The sequence below is a fragment of the Hippoglossus hippoglossus genome, chromosome 14 (assembly GCF_009819705.1).
Source record: "Hippoglossus hippoglossus isolate fHipHip1 chromosome 14, fHipHip1.pri, whole genome shotgun sequence".
Classification (NCBI taxonomy): Eukaryota; Metazoa; Chordata; class Actinopteri; order Pleuronectiformes; family Pleuronectidae; genus Hippoglossus; species Hippoglossus hippoglossus.
Genome location: NC_047164.1, coordinates 7,434,084 through 7,453,821, shown reverse-complemented (window position 1 = coordinate 7,453,821; position 19,738 = coordinate 7,434,084). Strand labels below are relative to the sequence as shown.

At 40.4% G+C, this 19,738-nt stretch overlaps 1 protein-coding gene across 4 annotated transcripts in view; it reads left to right on the top strand.

Annotated features, from left to right (window-relative positions):
* The window catches only part of stk32a (serine/threonine kinase 32A), a 58,917-nt gene that overhangs the window by 36,077 nt on the left and 3,102 nt on the right, over nucleotides 1–19,738 (top strand). For 3 of the 4 annotated variants that reach the window (XM_034606567.1, XM_034606571.1, XM_034606568.1), the window contains 6 exons: nucleotides 3,617–3,706; nucleotides 5,915–6,018; nucleotides 8,374–8,490; nucleotides 9,976–10,101; nucleotides 12,202–12,330; nucleotides 19,377–19,441. In XM_034606567.1, the coding sequence (XP_034462458.1) occupies nucleotides 3,617–3,706; nucleotides 5,915–6,018; nucleotides 8,374–8,490; nucleotides 9,976–10,101; nucleotides 12,202–12,330; nucleotides 19,377–19,441 (631 nt within the window). Of the gene's footprint in view, nucleotides 1–3,616; nucleotides 3,707–5,914; nucleotides 6,019–8,373; nucleotides 8,491–9,975; nucleotides 10,102–12,201; nucleotides 12,331–19,376; nucleotides 19,446–19,738 lie in introns of those variants that run through there. The other variant, XM_034606570.1, reaches the window with a different exon arrangement.

Genomic DNA, 19,738 nt, shown 5'->3' with positions numbered 1-19,738 from the left:
ATCTGTCTGTGTCAATAAGCAATCTTGAAAGCAAATAAGAGTGATTAGAGTGATAGATGCAACTTTCAATTCTTGTCACCTAATGAAGAAAACTGATGTATTTTAGGCTACAACTCCGATTCTAGATGGGAGACTATAAAATGTAGATAAACACAGAGTTCATTTATTTGGAAATCCTTTAGACCCATAAGTTTTTTGCAAATATATATTTATTCTAAAATTGATGTCTGTTGCATGTTCCAAAAGTGTTGAGTCAGGGGCATATTTATCATTGTGTTGAATCACATCTTCTAAATAGACACATTATGCTCATATTCAGGTTCATTATTTAGATTTGAAAAGGTTCACATGCTCTAATGTTCAGAAAATGCATCACTTTCCTCATACTGTCAATTGCTGCAGCTCCTCTTTTCAGCCTCTGCCTGAAACACTTAGTACCAGTGGTATGTTACAGTTAATGGCTCCTTCCCAATAAAGCAAAGTCTTCTCTGATTGGCCAGCTGGCCCACTCTGCTGTGAATGGTCAACCGCATCCAGTGGTTGTGGGAATTGTGGGCCTCTCTTACCTGGCATTGTTAGGGGGCGTGCCAGACTAGATGCTAAGTGTGCATTACTGAAATGTGGGGCATCATGATGCCACATGTGGAAGTTTGAATTGAATATAAAATATCATGTTCTTGTACTGTATTGAATTGAAAATGGGTCAAAGGGGATTTTTAAATGATTGCATTCTGTTTTTATTCACGTCTTACGCATCCAAACTTTTTGGAATTGGTTCTATAACTGCCAGCGAGATGCAGAAATGATTCCAGCTGTGTGAACACTAACATAAATCAGCTAAGTTTTCTTTCTTTAATGTATTTGACTACTTAGAATGATTGGGAATAGTTTCAAACAGTTATATGTTTATTGTTTCATCATTATGTTTTGGGGATCGCAAGTGCGTCGTATTCATTGTGGTGTTGTGATATCTAAATCAAACTCTACAATAGTCTTTAGGCACATCATCTGTTCTCCAGTATTGGTGAACCCTTAAGTTTAACAAATATGATATATATTTGATCGTCTTCTATAATACCCATTGCATAAAAGTTTTAATAAAATACATGAGTTATGTCGTGTATCTAGCAGGAATATGCATTGGGATCATTTGTAAACCTGTGAATGTGCAGGTGTTATGTAGTTGTCGTCAGTGGGGAGGATGGTGCGAGGTAGTGGTTTGCACAGAGATATTAAAAATAGAAGAGACACGCAGCAGTGTGACATAATCTAAGGATCAAACATCAACAGTTGTGCAGGTAATCCCAGTAAAACACGTTAGATAACTAAGCCACCAGGAAAACCTGCTGCACCTTTGTTCCAGGACAGTTTGGCTGCACAAGGGTTAACCTCACTCACTAACTGTTGTTTAAGAGCTAGAGATTGTATTGTAATTCAAGTGAATAGTACTTTTCTAAACTACTGTTCACCAATTCAAATTTTGTAAATGTATTCTCTTCATTTAGTGCAAACACATTAGCAGAGTGCAGTGGCCATCTCATACCAAGTGTAATGGCAGCTTAATATCCACAACAAAGAACTGTAATTAGGCTTTAAAAACAATGAATTTAAAAGCATTGCAACCGCAGGTAATTCAGTTGGATTCAGTGCAATTAAATAAATGAAACAACGAGAGGGAAAGTAATTATCAAGCTTGACTGCAAATTTCACATATTACATCACAGAGGCTGATTAAGTTCCTTCATGGCAGACTCCTGCTAGTTACTCTATAGGAGGACATGGTACTTGAAAATGTATGCACTTTTTAAAAATTATAATTATAGTGATAATGAATTAATCACTTTCACAGACCCAACCAATCAGAAAACCACATTTCACCCATTCACTGTACTAAGCGAGTGTTGCCTGGACACTGTGGACACTGTATGCTGAGATGTCCAGTTTTATACTCCATACTACATAGTTAATACTAGAAAATACACTAATGAAAAGCATCAAAGGAGTATGCATGCACTGTGTATTCCCCAATCAGGTATTGCTAACTTTTATGTATTGTAAAATGCCATAATTAAGTCATCAGGATGTATATAGGCATCTATAGGCCTATAGGATGCAGAGATACTTCGAAAAATGCAGTTTCTAACTATGCATGAAGTCAATTTCTGACTTTTTCAGAACAGAAGTGATTTCTAATGATGGGGATTAATTTTCTAATCTATATAAGCTTTTAATCATCTTTCTAAGTCTATAAGTTAAAGAGATATCTTGGGAAATAATTTGTGTTTTTGACCCTAAACCTTTAACTAATCAGTTCCAAAAGTTAATCATCCCGAGATTTTCTCGAAAGTAATATTCCTACAAAGTTTGATTAAAATCTGTGCATGTGATGTTACCACACTCACACTCACAGGGTCAAAAAATATATCCTGCTTTAGGCTATGCCAGTGCACATAATATAGGTCCCATAATATTATAAGTTTATAATAATAATGAAGCAAAGTCTTCACTCTAAAAGCTTCTAAGGCTGTTCTCCTCCCTAAACCAGACTGAACCAAAAACATCTGCACTGACCAAGCAATAGATCATCGGAACAGTTTTAAACTGGTCCCTGGTTAAATTTTCAAAACTGCTCTTTTCCAGAGACTCTTTTTGGCCCAGCAGCACAACATTATGATAATGGATGTGTTTCTTCCCGCTGGCTGCTGTGGATAACAGTCGGAGAGAAGAGAGTAAGGAGAGGCACGTCTTTGTTCAGGCGCTTATCTTTAAGGCCCAGTGTCTCAGTACAGATAAACTCTCTTCAACTGGCCAGCTCCCGCCTGCTTTAATTCACATGCACTTATCTGATTGTGTGTTAGGGTGATACAACACACATATATTTAAATTTAATGTACAGTATGGCTATGAAGCTGTTATGTATGTGGTCTTACTGTACGTGTTTATGGGGGGGGGGGGGGGGATTACTGGGGATATTCATTCATGCAAACAATCACTGCGGCAAAAACTCCTCTACTCTGTATTACTCTCTTGCTCAGTAACACACACACACACACACACACACACACACACACACACACACACACACACACACACACACACACACACACACACACACACACACACACACCTCATTATCGTGTGCTCAGTGTGCATGGCAATGACTCTGGGCCATCTTGCAGCACGGTGAGACACAGGTCAATGGTTTGACTTTGAAAACCACTGAGTTTGCTCCACCACCTCTGTCACAATACACCAACATGCAACTTTCCCTCCATCAACGAAGCCTCCGTTCACTTACAATTGAAACTTTTCAATAATCTCAGAGTAAGTGCATGAGGATCACTGGAGTATATGAAGAAAAGGGGATTACTTCAGAGGGTTAAAACCCCTTTGAGGCAAATTTTTGCATATCTAATGCTCACGTAAGCAGCATACAGCACCTGCTCTCTCTGTGAGCTGTGGTTACATTTTATTCCAAAAAAAAGACAAAAGGGGAAAAACACAGTTTGTACTGACGCCATAAACAGAGTTTAGAGCTCCAGGCCACCTCAGGGTTTTAATGTGTGTATGAAAAACTCTGTCACTCTGAGGTAATGCAATCTTTTATTTTCTATAGGCCACGTCCATCTCACAGACTTCAACATTGCAGCTATCGTCAAAGAGGACCTAAAAGCAACGTCCATTGCTGGGACCAAGCCATACATGGGTAAGTAATACACGTTTGACCTATTCGAAGCGAGGCTTGTAAAAACAATATTAAAATAGAATGGCACGCAGTAAAATGCAAACGTCTGCCAACGCTCCAACGGTCCCCTGATAATCAATCAAGCTGCACCAAATTGTACACACTTATAAATATCAGTCCCCAAAATACACCAGATCAAGATCAATGCATTATTTGCAGTCAGTGAAATGTGAAAGAAAAAAAAAATTCCCTAGATCGTCTAGATCTGTGCTAAAATTGAATCTGTTGTATTTTGGCCCTTCTCATCCTTTCACCAGGTTTTGTGGAAATCCGTTTTTGAGTAATCCCGCTACATACATTCACAAATATGTCCATAACTATACAGCCATGTTTATTTTTATAAATATTTATAGTGGGTTGACTGCTGGATGAAAAGAACAACCAAAGAGAAGTCATTCTTTATTTTAAGATCTGAGAAAATTGCTTCAGTATTATGAGACATTCACTCCCACAGTTAAGTTCACCTTCACAGGTCGGTAATGTCTTCTGCCCAAAAGAAGACACATCTAAAAATACACTTATTGACCCACACAGGCACTATTTGTTGTCAGGGACACAATGAAGGTTAAAATCTTAGTGCTGAAATTCTGTTAAATGAATTATCTCCATGGTAGTTACTTTATTATATCAACATTTTAAGAAGGTATATTTAGTAAATATACTAGAGGTGTATTTGTTTTATTCTGATGCATTAGCCAGAAACCTGAGAGTAGGTTTTATCTGCCCTTGTCCTCCTCGTGACTCATACAGTAGTTATCAGATCAATGTGGATTCAGGTCAGATCAGACAGGAGCTAACAGGATTTCAGGGAGATATGAATGATGCGGCAATGTTTTTAGCGTGTGTGTGTGTATGTGAGTGTGTGTGTATGACTGTGTGTGCGCTCTAACTGGTTTGTGTGTGCTTGCCCTTGCAACCGTATGTGACTAGATTTCACGGTGAATAGTCTTTGGTGTCGTGGCTAATTCATGGCTACTCTGGGAAAAAGAAAAACTTCTCTCAGAGGGTTCAGTAGATTAACTGCACTTTTTTTCCCCTCCCCTGCAAGAAGGCAAAGCAAACCTACCATGAAGGAGAGGAGAATGTGTGTGTGTGTGTGTGTGTGTGTGTGTGTGTGTGTGTTGCATGTTGTGGCTGAGTGATTGAAATTCATTTTGACCATTTGGAACAAGATTAAAGCTGAGCCGCCTTTTCCATGGGATAGATTATTCACAGGAGAGAGGAAAACAAATAACGTAACTAACCAAATAAAGGGTTTTGATTGCTCAACCTCCCAGAAAACCTGTTTACTCAATTATTTATTACAAAGGCTTTGCAATGCCATACAATCTCAATGCATTCACAAAAAAACTGGATACCTTATCTTATTCTCATAATTAGAAGATAAGGTTTCAATTATCTCTTCTTTTGTGAACGCAGGGCACATTAGTTTAGGCTCCAAATGTTATCAGAGTAATTGATTATGGGATTTATTAACAAAACCTCAGGTGTCAAGTGTGAAAACTGGCTGGTTATGAGCTCAGCCTCCTTTGTAAAGTCTACTGTCAGTCTTCTCCAAACTCAGAACCAAAACTGAAATAAGCTGCAAAATTCAAGACTGAATATAATGATGGACGGAGCTAATCCACTTACGTATTTAGAGGCAAAGTCTGCACAGTTGCAATCAGGGGAAAGCGCCCTGGTACCAAGGTCCCATCGATACACTTGCTCAACCAATCAAAAGTCAGTCATACCCTTTCGCTCTGTTATTAGAGCATCAAATAACTCATGGTAAAATGAACAATTAGAAATATGTCAGTGTAATAACAACTCGAAAAATGACAGAAACCATCTTCGAAGAAAATTGTTCAACCTGTACTTTGCCTTTTTAGTTTGGTCCATGTCCCAACCATTAACATGGAGGAGGTGGGATTTATGACTTATTCTAAAACGTCTTGTTGTCCATCTTTACATACATTCTATTAAATTGTGAGAAAATTCAAGCAGGGCTTTAACTTAAGCTTCTAGTTTTTAAATAAATCACAATTCAGTGCCAAATACTGTGCTTCTCTGCAAAAGTCATGCTATGAAAACCTTTTAAAACCTATTAAAACCCTCCTATTAAAATTTCGAGGGTTATTCCAGACCATACTTCCATTTTATTTTGTTTAATTTTTTTCTGTCCATCAGCTCCTGAGCTCTTTCAGACCTTTGAGGGTTCCCACCCGGGCTATTCCTTCTCTGTCGACTGGTGGTCGCTGGGCATCACAGCCTATGAACTACTAAGAGGACAGGTAACACACACACACACACACACACACACACACACACACACACACACACACACACACACACACACACACACACACACACACACAGAGAGAGTGATTATAGTCTCATCTCTTCTCACTCCAGCGTGGCCTGGTGCACTCTTACTGAAGTTAATAATACATATGACATGTACAAGAGTGTACTGGAGAGGTCCTGTCAGTAGGGAAGCAGATATACAGCAGCTCCTCGGCCTCCACAGAACAACAGGCGGGTGGAGCTGTAATTGAATTTTACATTTTGCCTGGCCGTACTGAGGGAAGATGCTAAAATGTTTAGTCATGGTGTGAGACGAATTGCCGCAGGAGAGGGAAAAAAATAGATTCTGAGTTATTTTGAGAGCCACATAATTGGAATTGATCTTCTAAATATGATTTAATTGATTCTTCGCTGGTCCCTTCTGGAGGAGTTTAATTCGGATGTCATGGAAATAAAAACAGGATATTATGTTTTTACCTCCTTGATCTATCAGGACGAGCCTCGGAGCTTGCAGCGACCTGATCACTGTGGATTCAAGTCAGGCTGCAGCTGAAGAATGTCCTCTCGTGTTTCAGCATGATGATAACACAAACTACAGTAACCTCTGGCTGTGTTGACAAGGACGCACAACACCTGAAACTGATCTGGAGCTGTCACAAAGTGATGTCGAAATCACTTCCTGGCACTTGGAACTACAGCTCACTCCCCCTGAAACAGCTTTAGTCCTCACAAAGCCCCCATTTACCTCTTCTAGAGTACGTTTTGTTGTCCGACCTCGGAGCGACACCGATACCTCAAATTGCCTTATCTTATCCCTCACACTTGTGCCCTGTGGTTTTCAAGTGCTCTTCAATCCTCAATCATCCAGGAGAGAGTTGCTGAGCACATCTTCACACCCAGAAATCACTTTTGAGTGACACACTGTAGAGTTTAGCCCCGTTTCACTCCCCGTTTCTCATGCTTCACTTTTTTTGGAAGTGTCTCTATAATCCCTGTCTCAGACTTTTCCACTGGTCTCTCTGCACACCACCATCACCGTCTCCCTGACAATTCATTTCCACATCTCCCCCTCTGTCGCCTAAGGGTTTTTCTTCTGTATTTTATTTATTTTCTGACTGCCACATTTCAACACCGTCTACAAATCATAAATCACTCTCAGGGCGTTGAGAAAGCGGCCTGTTGGATGTGCTGAATGATTTGGCACCAGGGAACTTTTGACCCCCTTTCTCAGCCTTCACTTCATCATTTCTCTCTCTTAAGCTCCGACCACTTCTCACTTCATTTCCTGCTTCACTTTCAGACAGGGGTCGGCCTGGCCTGCATTCGTGCCGGGCCTCCACATTGGTGGGCCAGCGGAGCGTCAAAAAGATTCATAAAGTTTTTACCAGCCATCTCAGTACTTGTAAGACCTTGGCTGAATTTCTTTCATTGTCCAACCCTGTTTTCAGACCATTTATCTCCTCTCGCTTACTGAGCATGCTCTCCTGCTGGGCCTGATCACGGGTTACACATACAAATCCCAGCATATCTCCATAACTGCTGATAATCATTCACTGTCACTTAGTTTCTCCTCCTCCGCTCGTTGTGTTTTTTTCTAAACTTGAAGAAACTTCTGCAGCCCCAGAGGAGGAATACTGAGACACCTCGTAAACTTACAAATACAAATATATTGTAAAACATGAGCCCATTTGTCCGTGTTGAATCATCCGACTTTGAACATCTGAGTCCAAAAGAATATTTCAGCGTTATCTGACACTTTGGCTTGTGCAGTATGTGCCCTCTACGGGGCACATCTGTGGAATTGGACTATAATTGCCACTGTGCATCTGAAAGAGACCGTAATAAAAGTGAAGAATGACAAGGCAATCACCTAGGCCGCATGTTTCCTCCGATTTTATCTTTCATCCCTTCTGTTTCCCTTCATTCTGGACCAGTTAACAGAATATTTGCCCTTTTACACCTTGGCTCTTTTGTAAACAATCTGGGAGAGAAAAAGCAAAGGACACAACTGTCCACCTACAGCTTCTCCGACTCAAGTGTAACGATCGGTGAGGGTGTGAAGAACTCTCAGGCTTCCCTTTCTGACCACAGAGAGCACTCTCACGCTGAGAGATTCATCGCCCATTTTCTTTTTCCTCTGTCATTTGACCCCATAAGTACAGGGAATAGGTGAAGAACAGATGGTGAGCTTGAGAAGAGGAGGTGTGACAGTGAGTAGAGAGGGCCAACTGCAGAGGAACAAACTTTAAGACATGTACTTCATCAAAGAAAGTCCCCCAGGCAGTGCGTAGCTACAGGTACAAGCTTACTGTAACATACTGACTCCTTTTTCCTCCCCACAGAGACCATATGTGATGAGATCCAGCACACCAGCTAATGAGATCCTTCAGACCTTCCACAAGGTCCATCCCAGCTACCCAGCAGGCTGGTCTCTGGAGATGAAGTCTCTTCTCAGAAAGGTAAATTAGGGGCATATGTATAATGCAGAATATATATATATAATATATAAAAGGAGGTTTATGTAACTTTTTCAGACAATGCTATGCCTGAAACTGAAAATGAGTTTTTCCTTTGGCATCAAAACCTGGAAACCAATTGTACAACTACTCTACTGCCATTTGAGTTATGTTTTAGATGTTTTACCACTGACACCATGGAAACTCCATCAAACAGTTGGCACTTATGAGCAATAAGGCTCTAAAATTTGTTGTGTATTCCAAACCTTCCTCAGGTGATGAAACAGAACTCAAACCAGTGAAATACTCAGATGTAACATGACATCAGGCACAGGTGGAGCAGTCTGATGAAGTTAAGCTTTTTTTTTATTTTGGCCAAACAAAGTGCAAAAGTTAGGATTTTACTTTTCAAAATTGAATACTTAGTGTTTCTATGGGAATAAGATTACCCATAACTGACAGCAGCACTTCATTTGGGCAAATGTAGCATCTAGAGAGTCTTTAATTAGGGCGTAAGTTTCATCTTTCGCTTTTATCCAAAGCGACTTACAATTAGTGCGTTCAACAACCAATGAGGGGCCATTTGGGGGTTCAGTATCTTGCCCAAGGACACCTATGCAGACGGGGAACACTGAACCGCTGACCTTCTGGTTGGAGGACAACCACTCTACCCCTCAGCCACAGCTGTTTGTCTACAGATGTCTTATTTGTTAATAAGAACCCTGCAGCAAGCAGTACAGCTTCAGAATTATAATTAAGTTTTCATAAACAAGGGATGTTGTTGTCGAAGAATGATGATTCATGGTGTAACTGTTGCTCTGAACATAAAGTACAAAGTCGACACGATCTTACAAACTGCAAACACCTAGAGCATTCAAATTATGTCTACTCATGCCATTGCTATATTACAATAATTTGTTTATGTACATCCTTCTGTCATTGCAACAGTCTTAACCATAATTACCCGAAATCTATTCTTCCAACATCCCAATTAAACCACTTGCAGAGCTGCTGTAGCATTTGGGTTTTGTCTTGGCAGGGATCCACTGCAGTCAAACTGTTGCATTGCTTCGTGCTCAGACTCCGCGCACCTCATTGGTATTCCACTCGCATGTGTGTGTGTGTGAGTGTGTGTCAGAAGGAGAGAGATGTATAGAAAGTGAGACTGTAAGAGGAGAATTTCATGTTCGGTATAATTGTCGTTCATCTTTCACACTTCACAACCTGCTGATTTTTCTCCTCATCACCGTTTGCTTCATGTATCTCATTTTCTTTTCCCCTCCCTCTATCGCTCTTTATCTCTCTCCCCCTCCACCCTGTCGTGCCCCCCGCTCAGTATCGGCCACCTCCAACCCCTTTGTCCCTGTATCCTCATTCTCAGACACATCCTTGGGGGCAAAACACATGCTCCCGCCTCAGTGGGCTTCTGTCTCTAACTTTTCAAACCCATGGACAATTGTTTTATTCTAATCCCTGTGTCTCCCTCAGTTGCTCTGCATAGATGTCCAGAAGCGCATTTCCTGCCTAGCTGAGCTGCAGGATCTGGACTACATGTCAGACGTCAACTGGGACGCAGTGCTCAGCAAACATCTTCCTCCAGGCTTTATTCCCAATGTAAGTATCAGGAAAAAAAGCTGAGCACTGCCTCTGTATGCTACCCAGCAAAATGCTCCCATCTGAATAGAAGAGACAGTTCTTTCCCCGATCCCCACTTTGCCTCGCTAAAATACAAAACACAGCAGAATCTGATGCTTTAAAAACAAAATCTGTCACCAAATACAAAAAAATAATACAGCGAACAAGCAAATTCCGGATGCCTTGTTCCAAACATACTATAATAGCATGATTCTGCTGTTTTAAAACTTTTCAGAATAATATCATCTATACCTGCAGCTGCTCCCACATACCAGTGATTCTCCCAAGGGGACAAAGATGTAGTGAGGAAGCTGTAGCCACTTTTCATGTCATTTCTTTTATTGTCAAGCTGTATACACTGCCCCCTGCTGGGCTGAGCAGGCTCTCCCACTGAGTGTGTAGACAGGCAGAATGGACAGATGCAGAACAAGACAAGAGCTACACACTCGTGCATGATTCTTAGATACAAGAGAGGACAGAGGGGGTTCGCTGCATGTCTACCTGCAGGTCTGCAGCTGTGCTCCGCATCATTATGGAGAAAGTGCTCACATGTAATAATGTCATCGGGCTTCATGGCTTCAAGCTGCTTGGTTTAGCAAGATGACGTGCTGTGATTTATCTGTATTGCCTGGGTCTTAAAGAGGCTGTACTGATTTACTGTGGCCCGTTTCACAGCTGGTAACCGGGCAGAAGAAAATACAACGCAGGGTCTTTATGTGAGGCTGCAATGTCCACATCCTACCTCACAGTTAATCAGATTCAATGTCATACAACTGCCAATAAAAAAAAAAGAGTCATTAACTATAGCTGTCATTGGAGTACTTTGATCAGACTGAACTCCTTTAAAGATACTGTAACTACAGAGCCAACGTGTTATACGTGGAGATATCAGTAAGATAAACACAGTCGTCTCGCTGGTCATTCACAGCAATAGAATGATGAATGACTTCAAAACACCATCCTGTATTGTCTTCGTGAGGCAGCACGCTGACAGTAACTGTCACTGCTTAGGGCCAGCGCTAAATCAACGGAGAATAATGACTGCTGCAAGTGAATACGCGACTAAATGTCTTTATCTAAATCCAGTAAAAACTCTGTAGAGCAGCAGCTATCCCCAAGCGGCCGGGCTGGCACAGCAGAGGAAAAGCACAGAGGATCGATTCGGGAATCGACAGTGTCTCTCTAATTATAGGCCCATCCTCCATCTTTAGTCTCTTACAGACTATTAATGTTTGAACAGGAAGGGAGAAGTCAGCCCTGATGTTTTATTTTTTAACTTCCCCTCATCTCTGCTTTGTTGGCTTGCCGCCATCAGAACTTTAATATTGCATGTAAAATCAAAGTGGGTGTCATTCTGTATGGAAACACATTTTATCATATCCTAGTGTAATATAAAACACACCAAATCTAATCACTGCATATTATTTTATGTAATGCAGATGGTAGTGCGGGGAGATTCTAGGGTTTCGCTCTTCTTGTTTTTGTCGGCAAGTATTATTTACAACACTGACACAGAAATCTACACAAGTAAATGTTTTTGTACAAATCATCACAACCCCATTTCAAGATAAAAGTCAAAATATCAAACTAAGCCAGAAAAGGATTTCTAAATGGACTGCATTTATGTAGTGCTTTTCTACTCTTGTTGACCAAGGTCACCTTCACACAGTTGTTTGTATCACTTATCATTCACACACAGCTGTCAAGGGTAATATAGGATTCAGTGTGTGGAGGGACCTGGGCTCGGACAACCAACATTCTGGGGAAGCTTCTTGAATTCTGCATGGTTGGTAATGTCAAGGTTACAAATAAATGAGCAGACTTCAGAATCTCCCCTTTAACACTGCAATGATGTAAAGCTGCCAATTGGTCCTCTAACTAGATTTGATGGACCTGAGGAGTTGACTTTATTTACGAAACATTATTTCAACTGTAATCTCGACATTTTGACTTTATCGTGGAAATAGACAATGTCTGCAACTGAAAGAGTTACTAAAAGTGCTTGATTTATAAAGAGATTCACTATTTGATGCATATTTTTTTTAATAGTGGTCTGTATGGGTGTGTGTGTCTCTATAGAGGCGGAGGCTAAACTGTGACCCCACATTTGAGCTGGAGGAAATGATCCTGGAGTCCAAACCGCTTCACAAGAAGAAGAAACGGCTCGCTAGGAAGACCAAGGACCAGGGATCTGATGGGTCTCCGCAGGTAAGGCCTTCAATAATAAACATTAAGTAAATAAAAATGTCACTGTTGTTGAAAAGAGGTTGGACCATGATGAGACAACAACCACATGTAAGGAATCGCAAAGACATACCTACTAAGACAGGTTTGCTTATAACTTTTACAGATCATATATTATGTAGACATGGTTCCAAGTGGTCTAAGGTTCGTCGGTTTGAATTCCACCTAATTTTAAGTTGGACTCAAAGATGAACTGATTGGGTTTTGGTAGTCGAAGGTCAAAAGTCAAGGTTGCCGTGACCTCACAAATCACATTTGTTGCATTGTGAACGTGACATCTCAGGAATACCTGCAGGGAGTCCTTTCAAATGTGGTACAAATGTTCACTTGGACTCATGGAGGAACTGATCAGATTTTGGTGGTCATATGTCAACTTCTCTTGTGAATGGAACACATCAAGAGCACGCATAGGGAATTTCATTATAGCCTGCAAAAACATTCACTTGCCTCACGGAAAATGATTTTGGCTTCTTAAACATAATATCTCAAAACTGCCTTTCTGGGAATTTCTTTAAAAGTTTGACCAGCTGTCACTTGGACTCAAGGAGTTACTGAAACTGCACAGGTTGTTGGAGGCATAGAACTCCAGGGTGGTAATTCTTACTATCAGTTTTCTTTAAAGAAGTGGGTTTGAATACAATTTCTGTCAATTTTAGATTGGTATGTCCTGTCCTTCAGTGGATCACACATGAAGGTGTCTCTCCCTCTCAATTTGCCATTATTCATTCAAAAAAGCTGACCACTGCTTTCATTTGCCCCAGTTCCAAGTGATAACTTGCTCCTTAGTTTGTCTTTTTAAACGTGTCCCGAGTGCCATCAGGAACGACAAGGACACATTTTAGAGCCCTTTCATCAGAATAAATGTGTCGACTGCTTGCTATGTGTATGGGGGAAGGCAAAGAATGCAATCATCCTGCTCTTTTTACATTTTATATCCAGTCTTTCACTCCGTCTATACATAAATCAGCTGTTGTCCTCAGGGTGTTTATACAAAAGAGTGAGAGGGGAGCAATGAAAGGTTCATTTTATCACCCGGTCAAGTGAGACGTATGAGAAGTGGAAAGCAGTTTGACAGCTACGACCAACAGCACTGAGTTTATTTTTTTTAGTCTGGTGCAGTTGTGGGAACTGATCAGAGCCACTGTCTATGTTTTGTGGTTAAATGTAACATAATACACCACATTCATTTGTGTGAACTTGCATCTTAAGTCCAAATAAAACCCACAGTATTAAATCGCTTAGAGAAAACATTAAAAACATTCTCTGTGACAAGAAAGATCGAGTAATATGCTTTGATGCAAGGCCTTCCTCTAAGGGTAAACACAAAAACTGGTATTTGTGCCATTAGTCACAAGCGACTGCTGCCATATACAATTTTACTGTTTATTACCCTTCCTTCAGTACTCTGCTGCGCTCTCTAAATTTCCTCTCTGTACGAACGTAGTTCTGGAGGCACTGCAATGGGAAATGCAAAGACATGCCTTTATTACATCATGTTAAATAAATCGTTATGTGACCCTCCAGGTTACAGAACTACCAATCCTGAGCAGAGACTGAGTATAAACATGAAGGACGTGTGTCCACTTCCTTCGATTGTGCCGTCATCTTGTGCTTTTGATGTGATTTGGATCCAGAGTCTAGTGATTGAGGAGCCGCACCGTCAAGGTCAAGCCGATACATGCGCTCCACCAATTGCGAGTCATTTCTCAATCCTGACGTTTAACCAGTTTTTATAGCATCAAATAACTAATTAAAACCAGACTTAATGGAAAAATGAACACTTGTACATGCATCAGTGTAAAAAGACCTACCTAAAAATGACAGAAACTACAGTATGTTGAAAAAAAAAAAAATTCACATGTACATAGATCTTTGAGTTTTGTTCATGTCCCATCCGCTAACATGGAGAAGGCAGGGTTTATGACCTACACTGCATCCAGCCACCAGGGAGCAATCAAAATGATTTGGCATCCCTTTTTGGACATCTGTCATGGAGTCCATCATTTTATACAGTCCATGGTCCTGAGTCATTCTTCACTTAGATCGATGCAGCAGATAAAGTAAATGGTTTAATCACTAAAACACTAAACTAGAACACTTTCCTGCCAGTTTTCCTATTGTTGTGATGCCACTTTAAAACAGGCATCCAGGGTTTATCAGGACAAACGTATTTACAGTAAAAGAGTCCATTGATCAGTACAACAGGGAAGTGCCACACTGAATTCTAGGCATCTGTCCAAATGTTCAACCTTTATATTATTTCCACAGAGACAGTAAAAGTTCAGAGAGATTAGGTGGTGAACGCTTTAACTGCAATCAAACTGGCCTTGGTTTTAATTTGTGTACTTTTAATTAACAGCAGTGAAGTTGGGGTCTGGTTGCTGTCCTAAAATAAAAAAACATGCCCTATGGACACACAAACATGCACATGTAACCTATGACATTGCAAAGTCAGTGAGTCTGGCTCTTCCCTCGACTCTTTGGTACATTACAACAAGCAAAACAGTTTGTGAGATTCTGCTCTAATAGAAGCAGAGCAATATGTTTGGTCTAGACTCCCGACCACTACACTTTGCCAGCTTGCACTAAGAAATCAGAGCTGGCCCAAAGTACACCGTGTTTCATAAAAGTTGACAACAGCTTGTGGGGACCTGTCGATGTGTTGTAATATATCAGTGATATCTCACTGTGCAGCCAGACAACATCCATAATCCCCTTGGCCCATGTACACCAAGATAAAGTCTCATATTCTAATGAAATGGAGATAGCAGCCTTTCAGGGAAAACATCTATAATGGTTATGGAGACTGGGGAAGTAACAACACACGGTCAGACTAAGGGAAATTAATATCAAGTAACTGGAAGGGTATTGTACTTTTGTAACTTGATTTGTTTTAATCAAACCACCGTATTTGTTGGTGAATAAGCAGGTTTTTCAGAAACATGGTCACTCGTTTATTATAAGAAAGGATGAAGATGATGGGCTTTCTTGGAGGTTTTTACGCAGATCCGTAAATTAATTTATATTAAGTCACCGCGGTCAACAGCTGCAGAGGGCGCTGTTGCTCAGTAAACGTTACATTGACAAGTGTGACTTTAAATCTATTAAAATTTGACCAAACTCTGGCCAAGATGTGGAATAACAGTGTATGTTAACCAGGTCCCTCCTCAGGACACTTTCTGTTAAAATAATATGGAGAGAGAAGGAAAACTGGGCTGTACAATAACTGGCTGGAAACAAGCCCCGCTGTCCCATCACCAAAGCAGCACAACGCTTTCGTAGCAAAATCCTAGACAACCACAGCCATCCCCTGAATCAATACTTCCAGCTCCTTCCCTCACAGCAAAGTACAGAGTCACCCAGAGCAAAGAAAGACATCTGCAGGAAATCATTTGTCCATATTGCCACCAAATATCCTAATCACTAAAAGACAGTCACTCCTCGTGTTGCCAACTTTTTATCAATCAATTTAATGTGTTTTATGAAAGTGTCGTTTATGAAACGTTATCTTTTAAACATGTCTGTTTGGATGTGACTGTGTTTTTAAAGTATCTTTTATGGCACTTTTTGCACGTGTAAGCAAAGACAATAAAGTATTTTCTAGTTCTGTTTCATTAACTCAAATACATTCTGTACAATGCGAAACTTTTCACCTTTCTATAAAAGTGACTCGTTTCATGTGTTATCTATTATTCATTCCAAGTGGTCATATTATGCAGCGTGTGTGCTGTCTGGGACACTGCTCGCTTTACTTTCTACCAATATTAGTTTGTGTTGCTGCAATGCTTCAGCATATCCACTTACAGAAAACCTGTGGGACCACTTGTGATGGTGCATGTGAGACAGAGACAAAGAGCGCGTGTGTGTGTGTGTGTGTGTGTGTGTGTTGAGATGCTCTGAGCAGCATTTCTGAAGCATAGCAGATCAATATTGAATGAAGAAAGCTGTCCCAGCCTACTTCCTCCTCATTACCCCGAGGCTACTCTGTATTCTTTTTGCATATTTGTCTTCACTCCTCATTCTTCTCTTGTTCTCTCCAGCCTTCTTTCACCTCCCTTGTCCTCAGACTCCTTCTTGCTGTCTTCACATCGCTCGCACTCCTCACTTAAACAGTGTACGTCCGCTGCCTCATCCATTTTTCTAGCCGCTCTTATCTCTGTGCCACTGCCTCCCCGTCGCTGCTAGGCTCATAATGCAGCGTGGAATTAGCTCAATTAAATCACGGATAATATAAAGCAGAAAATTGAACTCGTGCTGTGAGAACAAAATAAATTGGCATGCTCTCGTCTCTCACACACACACACACACACATCTCTCTTTTAATCAGAGATGTCATTCACATCGATTACGTAGTGCATGTATAAAATACACTGGAAAACGGTCTTATAGTCTGTATTCAGATAATGTACACATGGGTGCATTTAATGATACAAACAGAGAGATAAACTGCAGAAGAGTTATTGGGAATTTGTGCCTGTGATAACATTTAGTGTCCTGCATCCAGCCCTACTGTCATAATTCTAACACAAGAGCAGAGACAATGTAGAAGATAACAAAAGATTATAGAAGAACAAATCACTTGTGTTTTTTATAGTCCAGATAGGGTTTTTAAAAGGTGTTTTGAATTTAACTTTAGATGTAGAGCAGTTAAAACGACCAAAATAAAGCAAAAAAGACTGTCTGTGCAGAAGGTTCTGGATGTGTAAACAAGTAATTGCTTGTTAATAAGTTCTTGTTAAAAAGAGATGATGTATGAATTTAATATTCACAATACTGTTGCCCCACAGTGACAGAAAAAAACTCACGAATATCAAGTTTAAGATAATTTAAAAAATGCATTAAAACCATGTGATGTGAATGTACAAGAGTGTTTCCGCACCAAAGGAAGAGACACAGTGACACACAGTGTCTTTAAATGTTTTGGTCATGGGAAAGTACATGAACATGTTTTACTCTCGATTCAAACAGGGGCCAAATGCAGTAAAAGGAGGAATTATTTATTCTCACATCAAGCTGCCCTGTTTTATTGCACCTGCTTGTAACATTAAATTGAATTTTATGATGAAGAGGAAAACTCAGCAGTAAAGCTCAAAGTGAGGTCAAACATGGCTTTAAATGCGGCTTGTGGCTCTAAGTGTGGCAAAGTTGGAGGATGGGGTTTTGGCATTCTTCCCGATACTTTCCAACTGTAAGACGTGTGCTTGCTATAGCAAACAGAAGCTGCATATAAGTAATGTTAAATTACTAATTAAAAGTTTATTTCTGAATGCGTATTTTCAGAAGCAGTCGAACAGTTGTAGTCCAAGAGGTTGAAGTTGTCTCGTTAGACTTAACAATGACACGCTCAACTGAAAGTAAAATATGTGACTGGAGTATTGAATTTATACTTTATTTTTCATTATTCCCCCTGTAAATATATATTTTTTACATCTCATGAACAATACGTACCAGATTACTTCTCAAAAAACTGTATCACGAGTTTGATGTGTCACATATTTAGGGTCAATAAACTTGTAGACTTAAAAAAAATATACAGTTTGGAAAAATGGAAAACAGCATTGATCAAAAAGTGAAGTTTCTCTTACATCAATGGAATTTTCATTTAACATATAATTTAGGGATATTTTTATTATTATGAGGGTATTATTTAAATGATCACACATTGCTGACATGTCACTCGGTTTCTATTTCAACTGCTGTACACATTAGCAGTCCCATTGAAAACAAAAGTTGGCCCAGTGTTCAGGCAAAGCACAGTAAGCCCAGTAGAAGGATTGCTAAGAAATGTCCCAGATGGGCTCTCATCCAGCGGAGCACTCCCTGATGGTTTGTCTCATTAAATTGAAAGTTTAATCCAGCAGTTGGAGCAATTAGCCCCTGAACTGTCTTTTTCAAAGCATTTAATGAAGGGGAAAAGAGACGGATTAGCAAGTGGAGCCCTGTACAGTTTAGGAAATGTCCCTGTTCTTCTGTTGTTGCATTGTGCGTGAATGTCAAGCTTCTTCACATATTTCCATCAGCACATCGAAAATGAAGCGGATCCATCCCCCCCCCCCAAGCATTTTGACAATACAACTTGTGTCCAATTCTTCGCCACCATTGCCACCAATGTAATTTTTGGGGGAGCAGGGAACAGTTATTACATTTTTATATTTTTATTGTCAGGTGCTGTCATACCTTTCGAGCTAAGGATATATATCATTACAGCAGCATTAGCGAGACACTGCATCATACTCTGTGTCTCATCTGTCTTGTACATTTTTTCCTATCGCATCTATCACGGTGAGGATATTTGACAGATGATACACTATTCGTCCTCTGTGTCAGTCTTCTTTGTCCTTTCGTTATCCTGCATCAGCCACACACAAGCTCACACTTCTTCTGTTAATGCACTTACCATCCATCTGGGTTCATGTGAATCTGCTGTTTTTTTACTTTGCCATAAACCCACTGGTAAAAAAGATATTTGCCAAATGACCTTCTTCTTATTCTTTCCCTCTCTCTCTTGCCAGCAAGCAAACGTATTACAAAATGAACACTCAACACCCTTGGTTCACTTGCCAAACGTATACATACACTTCTTTGTCTCCTTTAACAACATGGCTGCCCTAATTTAATGGCCCCCCCACTGTGAGAGCACCTGTACAGAGCCGCTGTGCTGGGCTGTGTGACTGACAGCTCCGGGCAGGGAGTCAGCAGCTTCCAGTCAGAGCCAGAGCTCAGTTTGGAGCGGGATTAATGTGCCAAATATGTACAAGTACACGGTGCAGGTGGAGAGATCAGAGCACAAGCGTCCCCTAAAGTTAGGTCAACTGTTTCCTCTACTGGAAAGAAACTGATTCTAGCAAAGAAATGTGAAAGGTACTTCAAAAGTACAAGATGTTTTACCTCTCTACCTGATTGTGATTCAGTGGCTGGAATAATAACGGCTAAGGATAGATCCTGATTTTGTTGTTTTGTTTTTTAAGCAGCGCCAGCAGTGATTTTTTGATTTGCTGTCTCTCCTCCAGAACGGCCAGATGCAGCAGCGACTGGATAACGTCCACAGAGACTTCATCGTCTTCAACAGAGAAAAGTAAGGAGCCTCCATGACCTTACGTGCACATGCCCTGAAAACACTATACTGTTTATCATTCTGTACATCACTGCTGTTATTGTTATGGAACTAATGGCCCGACTTGACTCTTAAGGATAATATTGCAAGTTTTGAGTTCCATTACAACTTTACCTTTAATTTTCTCAGAAATCTTACAGTAAAATCACCTGAAACATGACATAGAGCCAGTGGAGGTCACCATGAACAAGAGTGAGGTGAAATAACTGCGTCACATATATCCTGTATCAAGAGTTAGCTAGCATTAGCATGGCACTG